At 40.1% G+C, this 23,918-nt stretch overlaps 1 protein-coding gene across 1 annotated transcript; it reads left to right on the top strand.

The window, feature by feature from the left end:
* Positions 1-1,636: 1,636 nt before the first annotated feature.
* Positions 1,637-22,954, top strand: ddx46 (DEAD (Asp-Glu-Ala-Asp) box polypeptide 46). Its single transcript, XM_012881486.2, has 23 exons — positions 1,637-1,777; positions 1,987-2,154; positions 3,188-3,310; positions 3,853-3,940; positions 4,044-4,212; positions 4,599-4,855; positions 4,944-5,054; positions 5,165-5,330; positions 5,539-5,659; positions 7,304-7,479; positions 7,626-7,747; positions 9,144-9,222; positions 10,103-10,185; positions 13,108-13,272; positions 13,377-13,539; positions 13,664-13,857; positions 15,913-16,050; positions 16,148-16,297; positions 16,377-16,604; positions 18,119-18,337; positions 20,890-21,034; positions 21,378-21,451; positions 21,594-22,954. Exons 1-23 carry the CDS (start codon positions 1,761-1,763, stop codon positions 21,639-21,641), a joined length of 3,204 nt encoding a protein of 1,067 aa, XP_012736940.2. The 5' UTR covers positions 1,637-1,760; the 3' UTR covers positions 21,642-22,954.
* The last annotated feature ends 964 nt before the right edge of the window (positions 22,955-23,918 follow it).

Genomic DNA, 23,918 nt, shown 5'->3' with positions numbered 1-23,918 from the left:
TTCTTTGTTTATATCACAGAGAAATTTGACATTTTGTATTTTTTGTTTGATGAATGATTCTAATCCTATATATGTTTTCATTAACACACTTCCAAATCAGCTAATTAAGCCAAAACACCTGAAACATTGACTAAACCGCTGAAACGGTCTCTCAGTCTGGGTCAGCAGGCTACACAATCACGGGGAAGACTGCGGTCTGGGCAGATGTCCAGAAGACAATTGTTGACATTCTTCCACAGGGTGGAAGAAGAGTGCTGTATCCAAGCATATGCACAGAAAGTTGAGTGGAAGGAAAAAGTGCACCAACAACGGGGAGAACTGCAGGCTTCAGAGGATTGTCAAGCGAAACCTGTTAATTTGGAGTTCCTTTTAAAAGGAGTGAACGGAGGCTATAGTCATTACAACTTTTCTTATGCTCTTTTGTAGTTTATACACTCGTTTTATATTATATTGTCTGTTGTATTTTATTTTTAATGACATCTTGCTTTAACTCTGCCCTTTGTACTCTATATAAGCTACTGGAACCAGAATTTCCCTGAAGGAGTAATCCCAAGCGATAAATAAAGTTGAGTCTAAGTCAGCACATGAAGTCACTACATGCAGACAAATCCTATGGGCTACAAATGTGTGTTCCTCATGTCAAGCCACTCCTGAACCAGAGATAATGTCAGACAAGTTTCACCTACAGCAATAACTGTATGGCTTTTTTTTATGAAAGAAAAGTTTACATTTCATTTGGAAATAAAGATCCCAGATTCTGGAGGGAGAGGCACAGAGGCTGTGCTGCTTGAGGTTCAGTGTGTAGTTTACACAGTCAGTAATATGGGGTCCCATGTCATCTGCTGGAATTGGACCACTGGGTTTTCTCACATCCAGTCAGCACAGCCATCTACCTGGAAATTATGGAGCACTTTATGCGAGATTTATGGAAATGCTAGTTTCATGTTCCAGGAGTACTGGGTATCTGTCCACAAAGACACCAAAACCTGGTTCAGTCAGTCACCATGATGGTAATGTGCTTGATTGAACAACAAACTGTCCCGACCTAAACTTTACAGGGAATTCATGGTCAAGAGGAAGATGAGAAACAGCGGCCCTAATGATGCCGATGACCTGAAGACCTCCATCAAAGCAACTTGGGTTTCCATTACACCTCCATGCCTCACGCTGCATTTATGCAGTAATTCATGCAAAAGGAGCCCCAACCAAATATTGACAAATGAACATACTTTTCAGAAGCCTGACATTATTGCTTAAAATATCATTTTATATTGATGAAATAATCGCATTTTCTGAGACACTGAATTTTGGGTTTGATTATCTGTGATCATTAAAGCCACAAGAAATAAATTTCACTCAGTGTGCAGTGATTCTATATACGTTTTCTATTTATCAAGCTAGCTAGCTAGCTATTTCAACTACTTCAAGGCATAGAAAACGATGTAATTTTGGAAACATTTGCTATAACTTAGTCCCTTTCAACTCAGCTCAGAGTGTGATTTAATCAATTGCTTGTCTTATAACGGAATTATGCAAATCAGCGTCGTGTTTATTCATTTATCGGCCAAACACATTTTTTTTATTCTACAACCTCCGAACACACGGGGGCGCTCTCTCGCTATTCTATAACCTCTTGTGTCGCAGTTTTAATACGTTTCAGCAAGAGTAAGCGACACAAACAAACTGTCGTGCGCATTTCGAGGCGGGTTAGATCATAAACCAATTTGACCTTTATTTAGCGCAAATCTTGTTGACTCGCAATGGGACGCGAATCGAGGTGAGTCTAAGCGTTTCGGCCAAATAAACGTTGTAACCGTATAATTGACGGTTGTTGTTATTGTTTTGATATGCTAACATTAGCATGCTAGCTGGAGCGGACTTCGTTGCACGATCTCCACTCGGATCGAGCACTCGCTTTAATTTTAACGTGGGATTTCTTTTATTTAAACGGCTAACACGTCTGTTATTTCGTCCCCCCGTCAACAGACACTACAGGAAGCGTTCAGCGTCCCGGGGACGGTCGGGCAGCCGATCAAAGAGTCGCTCCCCGGACGGCAAGCGCTCAAAGAAGGACGACCGAGACCGCAACAGGCGAGACCGGTCCAGGAGCAGGGACCGCAGAAGATCCCGGTCCAGAGACAGGAAAAGAACCAGGTTTGTGGTGCTTTACAGGGTATCGTAACAGCAGCGAGAATAAACTTTCACTTCAAGCTTCATCTTTGCCAAACAGCTTATTTTGACGGAGGTTTTTATGCGAGTTTCAGCTTCAGTGTGTGACTACCCAATTATTACACCTGTGTTTATTTCTATCTATCTATCTATCTATCTATCTATCTATCTATATATATATATATATATATATATATATATATATATATATATATATATAATGTACCTCTAAGTGCGCCAATTAATTTACTACAGGTGAGCTTTAATAGTAAGGATAGTTGGTCCTATGGTTGAATATCTAAATAATGCATTTTGAATTCAACATAATTTAATTGCCTAGGAAAAATCTCTGTTGCAACAGCATACATGCAGACAGAAACACATTATACAGTGAAATGTAAGTAATAAAATGTAAGTAGAAAGGATACATACATTAGAAATAATACATATAATAGTGGCTTAATTTGGAATATTTTCGAAGTTGGGAGATTAGATTACCTAAATATGAATGTGCTCTGGAAAATGGACATCACTGTTGAGGTCAGAGGCCACGGGGGTGTTGTTGTGAAGTGGAAAGGCTTTGACTTGTGCATCACTTTGTGCAAAATAACAGGCTAAAAAAATAACTGCTGAAAAAAATCAATGTAATGAAAGTGCAATTCAGTAGTAAATCTCAGCTTCAATTAACGTCAGAAAAAGAAACGTGAGGAAAAAGTTTATATTTTCAAACCATTTAAAAGTGTTTAGGGAACACTAATGTCGACGTAGTTTGGGCTTCTGATCAGGAATGGCTTGCTGAATGGATTGATTTAACTGATCATCTTAAAATGCAAAAATTTAATTAGATTAACAGTTGTTTTAAAACAGTTGTCTTTGTGCCATAAACCTAAATTTTATTCAATTTAAAGTTAACTTAACTAAATTAGGTTGGAATTAAATGTGAAGCTAAGTTTGAAACTTATTTTTCTTTTTATTATCTTGTCTGATGTTTACTCATATGATGGTGTCCGACGTCCAGGCGTTCCAGGAGCAGGGAAAGGAGGAGGACCAGAAGCCGGGAGAGGAAGAGATCAGGCAGCCGGAGCCGAACTCGCAGGTCCCGATCCGGCAGCCCGGCAAAGAGCAAGAAAACAGATGAGAAGTGAGGTTTTGTTTCATATTCTTGTACTTAAAGGCCCGCTCAGTGCCCAGCTAAATTCCCTCAATTCTGTGTTTGGTAGTAACGTTTCACCCCAAATATTCTCCTTTATTTACACATGTATTTACTAACCAACTGTTCATTTATCCTTGCAGCTATGTATTGATACCTTTTTATAAAGATGTATCAAAAATGCTCTAATCTGACCAAATTTTATTGTGGTTTGTATCCTCATTTGGGCTGGACAACGCTAATGATGTTGTCAGATCAAACCAAAATATGTACAAGCGATCTGCTGCTGAGATGTCACATTTAAATTTAGTTGGACAGTTATATGTCATATATTGTTAAGACCAAATTATTATTGGGTTATAGCAACCGGGTCATTTTCACCTCAACGAAGGTCTTAAACAATGGGACCTAATCTGCAGCTGTACCAAGTAATGCCATACAACAATTAAAAAGCTAAAGTAAGGAGAGTGAGACATGGGAAATGTATTTGAATCAAGTTAAAGGGTATTTGGGTTTTGTTGTCTTATCCCCAGACCCAAGAGCAAAGAGAAAGAGAGCGTTGAGCCTGTGTCCGAGAAGAAAAAGGTGAAGGAGGAGAAGGAAGATGAGAAGGTCGAAGACGTAAGTTCTAGAGCTTTTTTTGGGATTTCATTGACCTCAGATGTTCATCTTAGGATGGTGGGACAATATGATTATTTTTTGTAATTTTTTTTTGTCTCTGTAGCAAGACTTTGACCAGAACAAACTGGAAGAGGAAATGAGGAAGAGGAAGGAGCGGGTGGAGAAATGGAGAGAGGAGCAGAGGAAGAAGGCGATTGAAAACATTGGGGAGATAAAGAGAGAACTGGAGGAAATGAAGCAGGGAAAGAAATGGAGCCTCGAGGACGACGATGGTAAGGAGGCGACATGCAAAGTCTCTGAATAAAAAGAGACTTCTGAAAAACCTATGCACATACACTCCTGTGGGAATATTTAAAGCCTCGTCTTATGCTTTTGGTTGCGATTTTCCATCGTGTCATTTTTCAAAGCTTGCCTATATAAAAAAATAAATAAAACAAATTTGCTTCAGCAGTATTTAAAAATACTGGATTGGCAACTTGGAAGATGAAACTTTGCAACTGACAAAATATTTTGCAAAACGCTCTGAACGTTCACATTTGGTCCCATCACTGCCATGTCACACTTCTCAGATTTCTATTTATAAAGGAAGATTGAAAAGCACTGCTGTGCACTACTATGTGTGCTTCCGTCTCATCAAACTCTTTGTTGATTATATCAGACGATGACGAGGAAGGCCCTGCTCTGATGGAGGCGGATGACGACGACGACAACGACGACAACAACGCGGAGGGAAAGGCGGAGGGAAAAGAGAAAGATGCAGAGGAAGTTAAAACAGAGGAGGGCGAGGATGAGAAGGAGACTCCCATGGAGCAGCAGGCCGAGGAGGACGAAGTGGATCCCCTGGATGCGTACATGGAGGAGGTCAAACAGGAGGTGAAGAAGTTCAACATAGGCCCCATGAAAGGAAACGACAAGGTGAGTCCTTCGCCTTTTAATGGAAACTGAACCTTTCCTTTACTTTAGATTGAGACTGATAGACTCTAAAACGATTTGAAATCAACAGAGAGGAGCTACGTCGGTCACCAACGTGGTGACAGTAGTTAAGACCAAAAAACAACCCATCGTGCACAAGAAGAAGGGCGAGCTGATGGAGAACGACCAGGACGCCATGGAGGTGTGTCTGAGACAGCGGCGGCGGCGGCTGTCTGACTAGACGGAGGTACGCCGGCTCGCCTGGAGCTCGGCTGCCGGGTGTCTAACGTGCTGTCGCTGTGTGTTTGACAGTACTCGTCCGAGGAAGAGGAGGTGGACCTGCAGACGGCGCTGACGGGCTTTCAGACCAAACAGAGGAAGGTCCTGGAGCCTGTTGACCACACCAAGATCCAGTACGAGCCGTATCGCAAGAACTTCTACGTGGAGGTGCCCGAGCTGGCCAAGATGTCTCCAGAGGGTCGGTTAATTTGGTTTTAGTATAAACCTAACAGCTCCTTAATCACCGTATGTGGGGCGATTTCACGTATTTCGCTGTAAATATAAAAGGTTTATTGTTTGAAGGTGCAAAGAGATATTTCTACCAGATGAAGCATCAGTGCGTTAAATGATTTATGAGTTTCCCCGTCCGTCTAAAACCTCCCTGCTGGGTCTTTGTTTATTTCCAGAAGTGAACGCGTACAGGCTGGAACTGGAAGGTATCGTTGTCAAAGGGAAAGGTTGTCCCAAACCCATCAAGACATGGGTGCAGTGTGGGGTGTCCATGAAGATCCTCAGCTCCCTAAAGAGGTGAGTGAAAAGATCTTTACTTCTCCCATTTGTTTTGCAATGTTTTTGGCCTATAAAAAAAAAAAAAGATTGAGTGAGATTAGAAAAAGTAATGCTTTACAATTCTCTGCAAAAATAGGCCCTAGCGTGTCATACCTGGGTGTGAAACCACTAAAGGTATACAGAACCAGAAGCTTCAACGTGTTTTAAGTTACTAACACAAAAGGCTGCAAAAATGTGAGGGGTAATGACAGACCAGTGGATTTTATTTCCTAAATAGGGGACTTCTAAAGACAATTGCTTGCACCAAATTCAAATCCATCTTAGATCAGGTCACAGGGGCAACAGGTTCAGGAGGGAAACCCAGACTTCCCTCTACCCAGTGACATCTTCTAGCTCATTCTGGGAGATCCCAAGGCTTTCCTAGGCCAGACTGGATATGTATAATCCCTCCAGTGGGTTCTGGGTCTTGTGTGGGGTCTTGTGCAGCGGCTTTACGTTGAGCTCCCTCCCAGATAGGAGCTCTATCTCCAAGGCTGAGCCCCTCTGGAGAAAGCTCATTTCTGGCGCTTGTGTCTTGGGTTCTGGTTCTTTCGGTCACGATCCAGACCTCATCAGCGTCAGAACGTAGACGGACCAGTTAACAGAGAGCTTTCTTTCTTCACCACAACAGATCAGCGCAGCGCCATCATTACTGCAGACTAGGCCCCAATCCGTCCATCTCTAGGTTCATCCCACCGTCACTCGTGAACAAGACACCAACCCAGGGTGTTAAAGTAAATGGGCAATTTTCAGACGTTTTATTTAAAAGCATTTTTTTTTTTAAATCATGCCTGATATTCCTTCTTCCTTAAAATCATAACCTGTCACATAAATTTCCCATGGAACGTGTTGAACTTCTTAATTGTCATATTACAACGTGGAAACTTTTAGGGGTAGGAATCTAGGGCTGGGCGATATGGATTAAAAAATAAATCTCCGATTTTATCATACCAAATCCGATTAATCGATTTTTTTTTTTCCTCCTTTTTGTTTCATAAAAATAAATTATTTTAAAACCTTGCTTTTTATGTCAAGCATTTCATCAGGGAGTTGACCTGAATTCAAAGTGCAACTAAAAACAAGCTGTGAAACATGCTTGTAAAACAAGATGGCAGCCGTGCCATTATAAACAATGAAAATATAACAAAACATTTGCTGCTAGTGGTATTACACATTGAGTTAAGAACACGCTTCACTGCACTAGTGAACTTCAAACTAAGTTAAAAAAAAATAAATAAGTAAATGAAGTACCTTGTATTATGGTAAAAAAAGTTTCCACTTAACAATATTTTGACAATACATTTGCCTAAACATATATTCAGCATCACATGCTGTTCTCTTCATGGAAACCCAATGAGTGTATTGGCAAAATAAAATCCAGATTTTCCAAAAATGAAATCTTAAAGAATTGTAAATTCGAATTAATCGATTAAATCGATTTTATCGCCCAGCTCTAATACTTTGCAAGTCAGCCTAAGATGTCACATCTAGTTGAGGCTTGGATGCGGTTCGAAAAGGAGAGAAGAAACAGCACCTTAATGTATTTGGTTCAAGACGTCCTCCATTCTGAGGCAGTCGGAGCTCATCCATGTGTCGTTTTCCTCCGTTCTAAAAAATAACCAGGCAGAGCTACGAGAAGCCCACCCCCATCCAGGCCCAGGCCATCCCCGCCATCATGTCCGGCAGAGACCTCATCGGCATCGCTAAGACCGGCAGCGGCAAGACCATCGCCTTCTTGCTCCCCATGTTCCGGCACATTATGGACCAGAGGCCCCTGGAGGACGGAGAGGGGCCCATCTGTAAGGACGCGTTTTATACATGATATCCCACGCTTTTTAAAGCTTTTATTTAAAACCAAACCAACAGATTGATTAACTTAAAGAGAACAGTTTTACCTTAAGCCCGAAAGCTAAAAAACAACAACCTTTGTCTTCCGCTGCCACAGCTGTAATCATGACTCCCACCAGAGAGCTGGCTCTGCAGATCACAAAGGAGTGCAAGAAGCTCTCCAAACCGCTGGGACTGCGGGTTGTTTGTGTTTATGGAGGGACAGGAATCAGCGAACAGGTAAAAGCTCCCACAGCTCCTCCTGCCCGACCCTTTAGTTCCCAGAGAATTTAAATTTGTGTTCAGTTTCTGCAAAAAATTACGTCATACAAGCCTATTCTATATTAATTTAGGGGTTGAAATATTCAAATACCAACTATCTTTGTATATATGTGCTGCCAAAACTAAGCCAGGAGTCTTGAAATTGTTATATGTAGAGGAAAAGTCATGTTCAGCACACGGATGCAGCATTTGGCAACAGATTTGCAGAGCAGAAATTATTAAATATTCTCAAGATGCAGCGATCAGAGTTTTGCGGCCAGGTTTCTTATCAGATGTGTTAGGAAAGCTTTAAACCTGCTGATACCGATTTACAATGTTTATGTCTATCTAAAGCAGCGCTCACCAACCTTTTTGAAAATGAGAGCTACTTATTGGTGTTGTCATACGAAGGGCTACCAGTACTGACCTTTGAACTAGAAAAGTCATAGCTCATTTTAACTATATGTAAAATAAACGTACGTTTCAGGCTTTGTTATTGATATTGTTGTTTTTAAATCTATATAAATGCAAGTGTTGGTGAGCCTTGATCTAAAGGGTCACATCCAGGCCTTTGGATGAGCCGCATCAAAACTGTAACTCAAGCTAGTTTGAAGCAAGCAAGTCAGGATAATGCTGCTTTTATTAAATAAAGTAAATAAAATCCTTTAAAAAAAAGTCCTCTAGTGAACAGGGAGGGACAAAAGTTACTCTAAGAAAGATTTATTTCCAGGTTTACTTGCAAATGGTTTTGTGCTCAATGCGTGGAAAACTGAGCCACACATTTCCTCAGAAATTCTAACTTGAATTTATATCATATAATGAAATATTTGACTAGGTAATTATTTATATTGAGTAAATCTGAAGTTTCAGTTGTAAACATAGCGGGTCATCTTTTACTTTTTCATTTGCAACATCTGCTGTCGCAAGAAGATGAAAATGTATTTATTTTTATTATCAAATGGAAAGCGGTGTGCAGGAAATAACTGGTCGAGCTCTTTGTTCCTGTCAGTGAACTCATCGTCCATAAATGCTAACACTTACATATGGTGGGTTCACTGACTCGAAAGGGATCGGGCTTTTTGAGTTGTAGGTACAATCAAAGCTAAAAAAAAAAATCTGCCGGGTCTAGTTGCTGTTTATATTTATTCATGTTATCTTCCTAAAGTAATTTTAAGTATTTTATGCATAACGCTAATGCACTCTGTAGTCCTCTCACAAATTCAAAAGGCGTTTAAATGAGATTTACATGACATTTGGCACCGAACAGCCCAGAGAGGCAGATTTACTTTAAACTCCCAGCTGATCAGAGTTGGTTAAAGATGATTTGCACGGAAATGATCCTGAAGCGGCTGACGTTGGCGTGTCTGGGTTACAGATCGCAGAGCTGAAGCGAGGGGCGGAGATCATCGTGTGCACGCCGGGAAGAATGATCGACATGCTGGGGGCCAACAGCGGTGAGTTCGCCCGCCTCCGGCACGCCGTTACGTCGATGTGAATCAGCAGCCTTTGTGGGCCGTTTGCATGCTTCAAAGGTTACAGCATTTGCAATGATCCAAGTCACTATCATTTTTTACTAAACTTTTGACATTATTTGACCGCTTTTTGGGGATCAGTCATTTCTACCAGACAGTGATGTGTTTCCTGAAGATCAGGGCAAGCACAGGTAGGTGGACGCGGTGCGACCTCGGCGCCTCCTTCCACTCAGAGTTTGGATTGTTCATCTTTCCTCATAACTGTACCATAACAGGGACTTGGATTGGACAGTTTATGTAATTATTACCACAAATAAAGCTTATTTGTTTTTCTTTGATGTAATCCATTTACACAAATCCTATTAATGTTTTTGTCTCAGAAATACACTCAGGGTTCTGACTCTCATCCCTTAGGGGAATAAATGTTGGAATGCTAAATGACATGTATTCTCTGATAGTAGTTAAATATTCTTAAGAGTAAAAAAAAACAAAAAAAAGAGGGTTTATTTCGTGTTTCCACACATGCGAGGTAATCTGTAATATGTTTCCCTTGTAGGTGATGGGGGTCCATCTCTTGTATTGTATCTTGAGGCTGTTTTCTGACTTTTACAGGTCCCTCATGTCCCTGAGATGGTACGCAAGACGAGAGTCAAGCTAACATAGGAAACTGAAATGAAGCCCTAGAAATTATTTTTATTTGTTTAAATATGAATTATTTATGTAACTTTAAGTAGCCACATCCTTGAAAAAGGCTGTTAGTTTAGCTTTATGTGTGTAGAAAGAGGCAGGCTGGTTATCTGTGGGCCAGAATCCTTCTCCTAGATGATCAGTTTTCCTTTTGCTCCTCTTCCTTGGCGTCTAGGCCGGGTAACCAACCTCCGGAGGGCAACGTATGTGGTGCTGGATGAAGCAGACAGGATGTTTGACATGGGCTTTGAGCCACAGGTGGGTGTTCTCACACGTTCGTATCCTTCTTCTCCAGACGTCTGATTTTGGGTTTTATGAAACCGATTAGCTCGTTTGCTAAGACCTGAAAAAAGGACGAGGGCTTCCTCTTAGATCAGGGGTGTCAAACTCATTTTGGTTGAGGGGCCGCATACAGCTTAATCTGATCTCAAGAGGGCCACACGAGTTAACTCATTGCAAGATTAAATACAACTAATAAATGTGGACTTGTTGTTGATTTTTATATTAAATGAATTTCACTTTTACACAATATATTATGAATAACCTGAGCGTTTTTAAGAAAAGTATGTGCAATTGCAACAATACTTTTACTCTGTTAAACATTTACTTGTGCATTATGCATAAGAACTGATCACAGTGATTATACAATGTTGAAAAACATTTATTCACATTTTTTGGAACCTAAAAACACCGTCCTGCATGACAAAATACATCAAACAGATAAAAATTAAGAAATGATTTGAATTTTTCCACACCTGAAGCTTAATCTGCTAATTAAAACACAGCGCCCCTCGTGGACAATATAGGAACTGCATATATTCAATTAAACGAAGTACATGTTTTTTTCAATAATTGTTTTATCATTCTCTTCCTTTTATCTTGTCCACTTGTGAAAGTCAAATCTGATGAGCTCTTTGTGGCATCTTATTGCCACATTGCCAGACAGGACACTGGGGGGAAAAATTTTTTTTTAATTTTTTTTCATAATGATAATGCATTCAGCCACAGGGCCGGACTAAATTGTTCGGCGGGCCGGATCCGGCCCGCGGGCCGTATGTTTGACACCCCTGTCTTAGATTGATCATGGCCGTACCAGACACCTGGTACGGGTCTCCTGCACTTTATTCAGCCGCTCCATCCGTTTAATCAGTTGTTATTAACACGCAGTAACGTGTTTTCCTGAGCCTTCTTTAAACGCACCACGGTGGTTCACCGACGGGAGACGTACCGCTGATCAGAGCGTTGGGGTGTTTGTTAGTTCATGCAAGGAATAATAAAGCCACATATTTAAAATAAATCTTTATTGCTTAAATAGAAATATCAGAATCAGGGAGGAGACATTTCATTTGGCACTTAATTATCTGGCTACTTACCCTGTAGATGTCCATGGGTCATTGTGTCAATTCAATTAGCGTTTGGCAGCTAAAACTTAAGATTTTTTAGTATATAGTTTAAAATGTCCGTCTCCTGCTGCTGTACTGAGGCTGTTGGTGATTATGAGGTTCTTTAGCCACTAAGGAGAGGTGGACAGGATGATAAATCATAAATAGATCTCTGAAAATGTGTCCGCCTCACTTCTGAGACGCTGGTTACATTCACAACAGTGGACGCTCACCTAGTTTTCTCTAAGGCTTTAGGGCTTCCTAACTTTTGTTCTCTAATTTATCATGCTTATAAAAAGAGTTTTAAATATGTTTGCCTAATGGTAACTCAAATATCTCGCAAACTGACACGCTTTGTTTTTTCTTTTCACTTTTAATCACGTTACAACCATATTTATCAACATATTAAGCTGGGATTTTATGCCATTGCCCATCACAAGATGGCGGATAATTGTGAAGTGAAAGGAAAATAACAAAAATGAAACTTATGGGGTGCACATGTATTCATCCCCTCTACTGTTGGGCAAGTTAATTAAAATGTAACTAGTTACTAGTGAATAACTCAGTTACTGCATAATCCAAGTAACTATTTACTAAGGCAATGTAACTATGCAGTTACTTTTTACAATCTAAAATGTCTGAATTTGGATGACCTTCCTGTTGTTGGAACAATAAATACTGAGTTCTGTCATCAAAAATAAAACGCAAATATAGATTAAAGAAGGAAAATATTTCCTTTTGCTTAATTTCCCAATAATCTTGTACTTTGTGTTATTTTAGCAAATAAAGTCCAATTAAAATAAGTTTGCAGTTATTAAATGGCAAGGTTGAAGGTCTTATATAGGTCTATAAATGGTTTTTGCGGGGCACGGCGTCCTATTGCAGGGCTTCCCAAACAGAGTGCCAGAGGACATCGGGGCTAATTGTCTTGTTTTTGGAAATTACCAGAGTAGAGTAGAGTAGTCATTTTATGATAACTCTTAAAATATGACGCTCTCTGCCCCCTGTTTAAAAACCAGGAATGTTGAGCGTCTTGTAAAGTTATACATTGGTATCCGTTTCACGAATAGGAATCTTTTTAGCACATCAGCATCAATTTATTATTAATATCAGGACTTTGAAACAATGAAACGACAGTGTGACTTTGTAATATTTTGACCTTGTTCTTATAATATTATTTTTTGCTGGTCTTTATAATTTGTAATTTCCGTGGAAAAAAAATTATTTGGGCTATTGTGGATTAAAGAAAATAAATTATTAGCCACCGAGGAGTAAGTTTCCACTCATATACCCATATTTGTGATTAAAAAACTTGGATTATATAGGAAAAAAAGCATATTGATAAAACAGAAATCTTATTGAGCAATATCGATAATTATCAAAAAATCCAAAACATATTTTTTAAGTGCAGCTCTGGTCATTTTATACTGTTGCTTAATGCATTTGAATTCAAAGACGACCCTTAATTCAGCCAACTTTTTACCAAAACTGTAAGTCTTAAAATAAAAAAACACATGCTCTCTGAACTTTTTTAATTTTGGCGAAGGAGCTTTTCCCAGGTCTGCATTGTGATTGGTTGGGAGGATGTAATGACATATTACAATATTAAACTACAGTACATAATAAATTAGAATGCAAAAGGAAGAAAAACTCTTCTTCTATTGAACTTTTTACTGACCCCCTTTTTTTCCCCTATTGAACCACACGTCTACCGATCGATATATTGTTGTTGAATTATCGGCCAGCCCTATTGTAAATCCCCCAAAACGCTTCAACATTTCTTTGCTCTGTCCTCCAGGTGATGCGTATCATAGACAATGTGCGCCCCGACCGACAAACGGTCATGTTCTCCGCCACCTTCCCCAGGGCCATGGAGGCGCTGGCTCGCCGGATCCTCGCCAAGCCCATCGAGGTGCAGGTCGGAGGTCGTAGTGTGGTCTGCTCTGACGTGGAGCAACACGTGGTAAATTTATTCTCACTGTGTCTCATTTAGATAAATTATAAATAGTTCCTGAATATTCCCCTTTTTTTTTAAAATGTCCTCCCTCCTCGTTTCTCTACATGTAGCTGGTGATTGACGAGGACCAAAAGTTCCTGAAGCTGCTGGAGATTTTGGGCCACTACCAAGAGAAGGGGTCCGTCATCATCTTTGTGGACAAGCAGGAGCACGCAGACGGACTGCTTAAAGATCTAATGAAGGCCTCCTACCCCTGCTTGTCTTTACATGGAGGTAACGAGGCTCACTGAGATTAGGGGTCGCTTATGGATTCTATATTTATTTATCCCTGAATGTTTCCTGTGTGAAATCTCATGCGTTCGGCCTTTGAGTTGTGTCTGTCCGCTTCTCCTCTGAGGCATCGACCAGTACGACCGAGACAGCATCATCAATGATTTTAAGACTGGAGTGTGTCGTCTGATGGTGGCCACCTCTGTGGCGGCCAGAGGCCTGGACGTCAAGCACCTCATCCTGGTGGTCAACTACAACTGCCCCAACCACTATGAGGACTACGTCCACAGGGCGGGGCGCACAGGCAGAGCCGGCAACAAGGTCAGTAGGTTATACTTATACTGACCCCTTATCTCAGCGTGAGACTCCTAACCTGAGACAGAGACCAAGACTAAACCATTGAGACAATTTTCTGCTGTGATCATAACTACAAGGAAATCAGCTTCTAGCAGCTCATTAGTACGCAGAGATGCACCGATCCAGTTTTTCTTGATACCCATACTTGGGCTAAGCTATGTATATATCATATTACCTTGGGTGGAATGTTGTAAATATATATATTTAACAATGTGTGTATTCTGGAGGATGTAACAAAAGTAATTTCCCCCTGGGATTATTAAAGTATGTCTGATTCTGAAGCATATCGGCTGATTCCGATGCTACTGCTGAATGGATGAACCGTGTACCTTGCCATGTTATCAGGCTTGAAAGAAACATAGTTAAAAAAAATAAGTTCTCCATGTTCTCTAGCTTGGTGCTTTTTGGAGGCGCTTATTGAAGCTTGTAGTGTTGAATTTACCAACTTTATCCCCCCCTGGCAACTTATGCGCTGCAGATGCTGCATGTTGGAGTCGGACTTGTTGGCGTATGAAGTTTGAAATATTTCCTAACGGCAGACATGACTCGGTCCGTGCAGTTCTGTGTTTGCTCACCGCTACCTGTTGCTCTGCGCGACCGCCGTTGGAAACATAGAATATAAGTGACTGTATCACCGTGACTGTACGGCTATGTATGATATTAATAAAAAAATAAAAGGAAATGACTGGATTGGAACGCTGGATCGGTATCAACAAGGAAGTAGAGGTAAACTAGCCAGTTTACTACGGCACTAGTTAAGCGTTGATCCGTTGCTGCTTTAGTTATGACGCGCTGAGCGGCTAATCGTTGTACCTGTTGATCGCGTGTAAAATGAATCCCAAAGATCTTCTTGTTGGTCAAACCAGTCAGATGAACTATTTGTGAACAAATCCATTTATTCCATCTTACACGGCAATATTTGTTAACAATGACTCCGCCACAGCGGTCGAAAACTTGTATGCCCTTCCAGGTTCAACACCTGTCAGCTACCTGTCACCACTTGGTTCTTATACTGGAGCCAACAGCGCCATCTAGTGACCCAAAAAACCCAAAATACACATATTTGGCCCCAATAAAAGACTAGACCTACTCAGCATTCTTTCTGCATCTCGTACAGAAAAAAAAACATCCACATGTTTACACCAAGAAATGTTTCTCCGTTTTGTTTTCTCATCCATGAAATGTTTTGTTAGGGCTTTATGATATAGAAATAAATCATATCGATAAAAATCACATCGATAGGCATCAACAAATTCAAAAGGTGCAGCCCCTGGTCATTTTATGCTGTTGCTTAGCAACCTATTTTTAGATACAGAAGATACTGAATTCAAACTCAACCCTTTATTCAACCAACTTTTTACCAAAACTGCACGTTTTTAAAAAAGAAAACAGAAAACGTGCTCTCTGAACTCTTTGAAGGGGCGGAGCTTGATGACGGAGCGTTCCTGGGTCTGCATTGTGATTGGTTGGGAGGATGTAATGAGTGTTATATTAACCTACATGATAGAATGCAAAAGGAAGGAAAATTGTTCTATTGAACTTTTATTGATCTATCTATCTATCTATCTATCTATCTATCTATCTATCTATCTATCTATCTATCTATCATCTTATTTAGACAACTTTATTGTCATTTTGTATGCACAAAGTGCGTACAGAACGAAACGATACAGCTTGAAAAATCACAGTAAATTGCAGTAAATTTCAGGATAAGGTGCAGCAGTGATTTATGTAAACATTGAAAATAGACTATCTAGCTAATAATATATATATATATATATATATATATATATATATATATATATATATATATATATATATATATATATATATATACAGCCCTACGTTAGGTCGCAGGTGGCAGCGTTGATAGAAAAAAGAAATCTGGTCGCTTTCAAATGCAGCCAGGAGATTCACACTAAGATGTAGCACAATTGGTCTCTAGAAAAATTCTGGAGTCCATCCAGTCTGGGAGAAAACCAAAACTGCGTGTTTTCAGCAACTTGTTCCTTCTCTTAGGGTTACGCCTACACCTTCATTACAGACGATCAGGCACGCTACGCAGGTGATATCCTCAAGGCCTTGGAGCTGTCGGGCTCCCCGGTCCCTCCAGAACTGGAGCAGCTTTGGGCCTCCTTCAAAGACCAGCAAAAGGCGGTAAGAAAAGGCTACTTAAAAGAACCACGCAGGTTAAAGTGCTTTATAAATCATCTCAGAGTTAAATGTTTTCCTCCTTTTTCGCGGGCCCTTGCAGGAGGGTAAGTCCATTAAGAGCAGCAGTGGCTTCTCAGGGAAAGGGTTTAAGTTCGATGAGACAGAACACGCTCTGGCCAATGAGAGGAAGAAGCTGCAGAAAGCCGCACTCGGACTGCAGGACTCCGACGATGAGGACGGCGCCTTGGACGTGAGTAACCGCGTCCGTAAGTCCGCTAGTACATAATTCCTGAACCCGCAGCGTGTGAGCAAACCTCTTCTTTCCCCAGATCGAGGAGCAGATAGAAAGCATGTTTAATTCCAAGAAGAGGGTGAAGGACCTGTCTGCGCCCGGCTCAGGCGGCGGCTCTTCTGGAGGCGGCACGTCTGCAGCAGCAGCACCCGGAGGGATGGGAGGCGGCATGCCGACGTCCGCCGGAAACAACCAGAAACTGGAGATGGCCAAAAGGCTCGCGCTCAAGATCAACGCTCAGAAGAACCTGGGCGCCGAGGCTCAGGTAGGTCCGGCCTCTGAGGGATTCAGCCGGTGCTGCTATCTGCTGTCCAGTCAGTTTAAATCAGCCGTGGACGCTTTGCACAGGGTTCCCACGGGTCCTTGAAATCCTTGAAAGTTTGTGAATCTGAAAAAATAAATTCAAGGCCCTTGAAAGTTCTTGAAAACAGCCAAAAAAACACCTTGTCCTTGAAAGTCCTTGAATTTTTTTTGTTGGGTTAAAAGTTCACACGGATGACGACTCATGTGTCATTATTTTACTACCACACGATCTTTTAAAATTATGTTGATTCCGCAGACTTTTAATTTGCAAACGTACGTTCGCTCTTCTTCGTTAGTTGGTAGGCTGTGGTTTAGGCCTACGTGCGTCCAATAGGTTAAATTCACGCAGTGTTGCCAACTCAGTGACTTTGTCGCTATATTTAGCGACTTTTCAGACCCCTCCAGCGACTCTTTTTCAAAAAAGCGACTAGCGACAAATCTAGCGACTTTTGGAGACTCTCACATGAAAGCACGTATCGTTCCTACTCTTGTCCTCCAGCAGCAGGTACTGCTGTGAGGCGCCTCCTCCGTCCCAACCCTGTTCTCCCGCTACTGCAGGAGTCCTACTCAGCGCAGGAGTCAGAGCCACAGCATGTTTTCCCTCAGTTTCCAGACTGCAAATAAAGCGCGCATGCGCCGGGATTGATGGCGCAGGTTGATCATAAATAACTGAATTTAAAATATTTTATCTTAAATAAATAACGGCATTTGATTCACACAGCCACATGTTCATGTTTTACCGTGATTTGTAGGCTCCTTGGTGGACCACAAGAGAAAAAAAGAAAATGTTAAAAAAAAAGTTGAAAAGAAAAAATGTGTAACTCCGCCATAGTGTCTCTTTATGGTTCATTTTGCCGGTCTCAAACCCGGGTAAAGGAGGAGGGTTAGTAAAATGCACTGAAATTGTGTCTTTAACAAAGGTAACAAAAGCCTGAGAATGATTTAAATATATCTCTGAGCAGCTTTCTGGCAACCGTGGCACTTTAAACAGAAGTCAAAAACTAGCTTAATCAAAGATGAAAGTAAGTGAAACAAATGGATATAATTCTGAACATCTCAAAGCTGCACTTTTTTCCATAAAATTCCATGAAGCGGTAGGCTAATGTACATCTTATATGTAATGTAGTACGGCATAGCCATGTACTGTGGATATAAATGTAGGCTATGAATATGATCAATATCAATGTAGGCTATAAATTAAGTCCACTTTCTTGCATTGCTTCTGACCCAACAACTTCTATGCCGTTTAGTCTTTTATTGAATTTGCATTGTATTAAAATATGTTATTCAGCGGTCACAGTAGGTAAATGCCGCCACGTGTGGTCCTTGAATTTGAGGAAATTGGTCCTGGAAAGTCCTTGAAAGGTCCTTGAATTTGATGTTCACCAAGGTGTGGGAACCCTGTTTGCAGCTGCTGTGCTTCCAGCTGGTCCTCCAGTTCTGCGTTATACACACAACCTTCTCATCTCCATACAGGACGTGATGCAGCAGGCCACCAACGCCATCCTGCGCGGCGACCCCATCATGACGCCGTCCGTGTCGGCCAAGACCATCGCGGAGCAGCTGGCCGAGAAGATCAACGCCAAGCTGAACTACACCCCCGTGGAGAAGCTGGAGGAGGAGCGGCAGGCGGCGGAGCAGGCGGAGACCGTCAAGAGATACGAAGAGGAGCTGGAGATCAACGACTTCCCTCAGGTCAGCGCCGCACACCGCTCTCTAAGGCTGCCGCTGTCCCATTTTATCAGCTGGTTAAAACGGTTTTATCAGGGCGCGACCCGTCCTGGACGTCTCCGTCCCCGGTTCCAGTCCCGGCCCATTGGTCACATGTCTTCCTCCTCTCTCTCAACCTCATTTCCTGTCAGCCTCCTGTTGAATAAAGGCCACCAGTGACACAAAATCAGCTAATTTTCTGATTAACTAGTCTAAAAAAAGAAAACTTAAACAAGTTTTTTTTTTTTTTGTTTAGGCAGTTATTACGTCCCTCTAAATAAAAACTTAAACAAAAGCTTAGCACAAATTAAATTATGGAATATTTGTAGAAAGAGCCACGACAAACACTGCCTGCATGTTCAGCAGATTTTAGATACGAGATTGAACAGAAAAAGGCAACAAATATTTCAGCTAAGCATCTTCAAAGGATAAAGGAGTGTTTCTTTAAATCTCTTTTATTTAAAATGTAAAAGTGGATACTAATATTTTTCTGTAAAACATCTTAATTATATGGAGCATGGCGGTGGCGAAGGGGCCGATAAACTCAACCCGTGTACGGAGGCTTCAGTCCTCGGAGACCTTTGCCACGTGTCGTTTTCCTCCCCTCTTCTCGCTAGAGTCACAGAAAAGCAACTGATCTCTATATTAAATGTGTTTTTATATAGACGTATTCCAAAAATAAACTCACTTCCTCTGCCCGTGAATTATTAAACTGAACTGTTTTGCTTTTACTCATCTTGAATCCATATTTTATAAGAAGCTCGTCTGCGCGTCTCAGATCAGAAGCTTCATTTTTAGTTTGGCCATAAATTCACACTTAAAGGGGACCTGGAATGCTTCCTGTGTGCTATACCAAACATGTTGATTTAATCTTTTCTACAAAACCACTCTCAGATATGGAGGTTTCACCTCCAGTGTCGACTATTTTTAGCTCATTTTTTTTATTTAATGCAAATAAGCCGTAGCTGATAACGTCCCCTCAACCCAAAGTTTACACTGAGACTTTATCCACGTGAAAACGGCTGCCGGCAGATGCACAGGGATGCAGCCGTACATCTTTGATCCTGACTCACATCCAGAAGCAGAGCCTCTTGCACAACCAGTAAGGATCAGAGCGGTACAAAACAAAATGAATCCACACATACCATAATATCCCAGGCCAGTTCTTAAACAGTTGTTAAAGGCGGCCGCTGCTTGGTTCCTTTAACAAAACCAGCTACCATAACAGCTGCTCTGTGCAAACATGCTGACACGCACCGTCTACCCGGCCACCTTAATGACACAACATTTTTAATTATTACATTATTAAACTCTACAGTCAGGAAAATGTCCACAGGTCGGCTAAAACTGGGACTTTCCCTGGAAATCAGGGCCGTCTGCCCGGGTAAGCCTAAGCTATCAGTAGCCGTTAGCTTTGTGCTAAATGACAGATCATGTTCTCGTTAACAGCAAGACACATCGAGTACTTACATCTCTGTCATCTGCAGATTTCCAGCAGACAGTTGGGACAGAACGTCCCTTCTGTGGACGTTTTTTGGTAATTCCTGCTGTGTACTGCCGGTATTATCCAAACGGTCCTTTTTTGTAGCAATGTCAAGGAAAATTGTCCCTGGCTGGGAGATTACCATAAAAAATAAAATGAGGCCATATCTGTTCTCTGTGACGGAGAATATGTAGACGTTCACGTTGTTTATTGCAGTCAACAACGAAACATTTGTTTTTTATTGTGCCGTCCTTACACTGATAAGGTGATTATGACGCAGTAATCGGGAGGTTTTTGAAAAGGCTCAACAAAACATTTTAGTTTAGTTTTAGATGTAGTGTTTTTTTAACACTTGGACTTTTTCTACAAACAATAGAAACCTAAATGGAAGGACAAAAACATGCAAAAAAGGGAATATTTCCCTATAGGACACCTTTAATTACAGAAAACTTTAGAACCAACGCAGTATGATGGCTGTTTTTTAAACGTTAAAGCACAAATAGCTAAAATACTGTGAAATTATCACAGTTGTAGTCTTTTGTGAAAATATTTGTAGTTTAATATTCATCAATGCAGTTAAGGAATAATATAAAATTTTGTACATTAATTCCTTTTACATCCTGTGCTGTTCTGATTGTTATAGAGCAGGGATGTCAAACTCATTTCTATATGGGGCCACTTTGGCATCATGAAGTCATTAAAAGGGTCGGTTGCACGTGTACAGACGATACTTTTCAGAATTTCATTCTAGTTCACATAGAAGTATAAAAAATGCACAGTAACATAAAAGTAGCAACCTTAGGCCCAGTTTATACAGTTTATCTGCAAAAAAGTTGATACTGGGGTGAGTTACACTTAGAGGAGGCACAGTTTTAGCCATTTGGAAACATAGGGCCGGATAATTTACCTTGACGGGCTGGATTCGGCCCGCGGGCCTTGAGTTTGACACATGTGTTTATAGAGTAACGTAGGGAGTGTAAAAAGTAAATAGCTGGCTTTAACTTGGTGGAGTTGGCTAATTGCTTAAAGCTCTGATCTTTCTGTTGTTTTACAGACGGCCAGGTGGAAGGTGACGTCTAAGGAGGCTCTGCAGAGGATCGGTGAATACTCTGAAGCTGCCATCACCATCAGAGGGACATATTTCCCTCCAGGCAAAGAGCCCAAGGAGGGAGAACGCAAGATCTATCTGGCTATAGAGAGTATGTATAACAGAGCAGAAATACCGCTGTCCCACCATCCAGGATTAGGTCTTCAACACGTAATGAAACATCTAGTATTCTGTGTTTTTTAAAGATGTAGAAACACCCACTTAAAGAGCGCTTAGCTGGTCTTATGTGCTCTTATTTTTAGACTTTATGAAAAAATAATAAACCTCTGGTACAGATTTTCTGTTCTTAAGTGGACCTTGCTACAAAGGTTTAATAAGTGTGTCTTTACTGTTTATGCAGCTTTAAGACTGTATTTATTTTAGAGAAACTTTACTTAGTGGTTTGCTCTGTTATAAAGCTTCACATCCTGACTGAATGTTTGTTTTATCTCTAGGTGCAAGTGAGCTGGCTGTGCAGAAAGCCAAAACAGAGATTACGCGGCTAATAAAGGAAGAGCTCATCAGATTAGTACGTATCTTTACAGATAACTATTTTTTGTTTTGTTTTTATAGATAGGTGGATTCATAAAAAAAACATATGAATACCTGGCAGCAGCTATTTTAAGATATTTAAAGTGTCTAATTGCCTCTTTCTTTCTTGCCTCCCTTAGCAAAACTCCTACCAGCCAACAAGCAAAGGTCGCTACAAGGTCTTGTAGAGGAGGAACCAGAGCTGAATGGAGGCTTTTTCACCCATCCACATACACTTATCTTTACAGTTTCAGAGTCGATGATGAATATTTTAATCTGTGTTTTAATGTCTCATTGATTATTTAGTTTGAGCCTCCCCCCCCCCCCCCCTCCAATGTGCGTCACTAGACTGTCCAGCTGTTTTTTTTTTTTTTTTCTTTTCGTTCTGCTCCGATACAAAATTGTCTCGTTCCACATTTAACATTAAAGGAACACAATTCTCCACTGAGCTGTTTAAGGTATGTTTTTTTATTTTATTTTTATTTTTTTTTATGAAAAATGATTTTAATTGCATGGTTTTAGTTAAATATGTGTACAAATAAGACAAGGACCATAAAACAAGGTCTTAATGATGAGAGGTTTGCACAAAAAATATTTTGATATTTCTTGTTGCTGAACAAATAAACGCAATGTGCTCAGATATAGTTAATTATTCAACAGCCCTTGGTTTTTATATTATTTATAAGCAGTGGGATACCAGATGTGTCTGTGGCAACCGAGCCAGCTCATTGAGCCGGTTCCTTTTTAAGTGAACCAGCTTCATTTTAACTGTTTTTTTGTTTTTATGTGTACAATTTAATGTTGTGTGTATACTTTTGTAGATATAAAAAGATATTGGTCATGCCATTTAGTAATGGGTAAGAGCTTCCATTGGCTGTCATGCTGCAAATCAGCTGAAACAAACTTGGATTATGTGTAGTAATATTAAAAGCAAAGGGTGGGGGGGGCAAGTCTCTGAACAGCTGAGAGGGATGAAGTGAACTGACTCCGATTACAGTTTATTGTATTGTATTCAGGGACAAAGCGCCACCACCAAATAAATAATTTGTAAGAGATTTAATAGGCAACTATTTAATTTACAAAATAGAAATTAAGCCTATATAAATATTTTGAAATTAAACTGAACTTTGTGAGGCATCAAAATCCTCTCTTTTATTAATTCAGTACGTAATTATTTAATGTTTCTTGTGCCGCAGTTAAAATTTGAATAATTGAAACCGTTTCTGTGGCTCCAATAGACCCTAAAATCTTAAGTGGTTAAGTTGCACACAAATTGAACTTTAAATCTCTCACCTTATATACTTTTACTTAGGGTATGTACTTCAAACTTTATTGTAATAATGACATGTATACAAATATAGTATTTAACATGTTAAATACTATGTTTTAAGTTGTGGCTGTTTTGGTCAGTAAGGTAAATCTACAAATGTAAATTTCTACGGAAATTCTTCACTTAGTTAAAGCTATTGACGGTCAACCTCAATAAATTTGAATATTTTGCTAAAGTTTCAAGTTGTTTTTTTACAACATCCAGAATTAACAGTTTAGTACATATAGTGGTCAATTTGAATTGCTACTTTCTGTTTGATGACTGGCTTTTATAGCCAATGAAAATATTGCCACTATCTCCAAAGGCTGTGGTTTTCCCAGTTACTTGTGCATGTTTTTTCTACTACATCTCTTCCTACCACTAAACTTTACATTCATAGGCTTAGATACAGCACTTTCTTGCCAATAAACACTAGATATTATATATTTGAGGCTTTATGAAGGATATGTTTTCTAAAAGAGGCTGTAGTGCACAGTTTTTATCTCTTTTATTTTAATTTTTTCCACTACTTGCCATTAATGTGTTTAGATACAGTAGTGAGTAAACAGGTTTGTTCCCCCTTGTTTGGGATGTAATTGTCTGCTGGACAATTGTCAAGTCAGCAGTTTTCTCCAGGATGATGTAGGCTAGAATAATTTAATAATTAATAATTGTCGACAAAAAATGCATTTTTGGTATTCCCATTATATTAATATTCAAATTAGCAGAAACAAATATTGAGAATATATATTTATGTATTATATCCACAATGCTGTAAAAAAGTAGTCCTTACAGATTTCAGTTTTTTTTTATTCTGTCCCTTTAATACTTAATCATTAAACATATTTCTTATATTAGACAATAATTTCCTAAATAAGTACAGAATTCAGTTTTCAAATAGGTAAGAAAAAAAAAACTTTCCAAACCAAACTGATCTTAAATAAAAACACATTTGCCTGTGTAAACCTAATAACTGGTTAACCAGCACCTTCCAAAAAGTTCTGCCCTGGTCTCAATAGCGAATATTCTCTCCAACTTTATAGAGAATGATCGGCATGATTTTTATTTATTTATTTTTGGGGGGATCTGATGCCAGTTTTTGTGTTTGTTTTGACCACCAGGGGTTTTAGCCTGGAAAATCTCCCATGGATGCCAT

Source organism: Fundulus heteroclitus, chromosome 11 (genome assembly GCF_011125445.2).
Source record: "Fundulus heteroclitus isolate FHET01 chromosome 11, MU-UCD_Fhet_4.1, whole genome shotgun sequence".
NCBI classification, from domain to species: Eukaryota; Metazoa; Chordata; class Actinopteri; order Cyprinodontiformes; family Fundulidae; genus Fundulus; species Fundulus heteroclitus.
The sequence above is the reverse complement of the archived record's forward strand: the minus strand, read 5'-3'. Positions and strand labels throughout refer to the sequence as shown.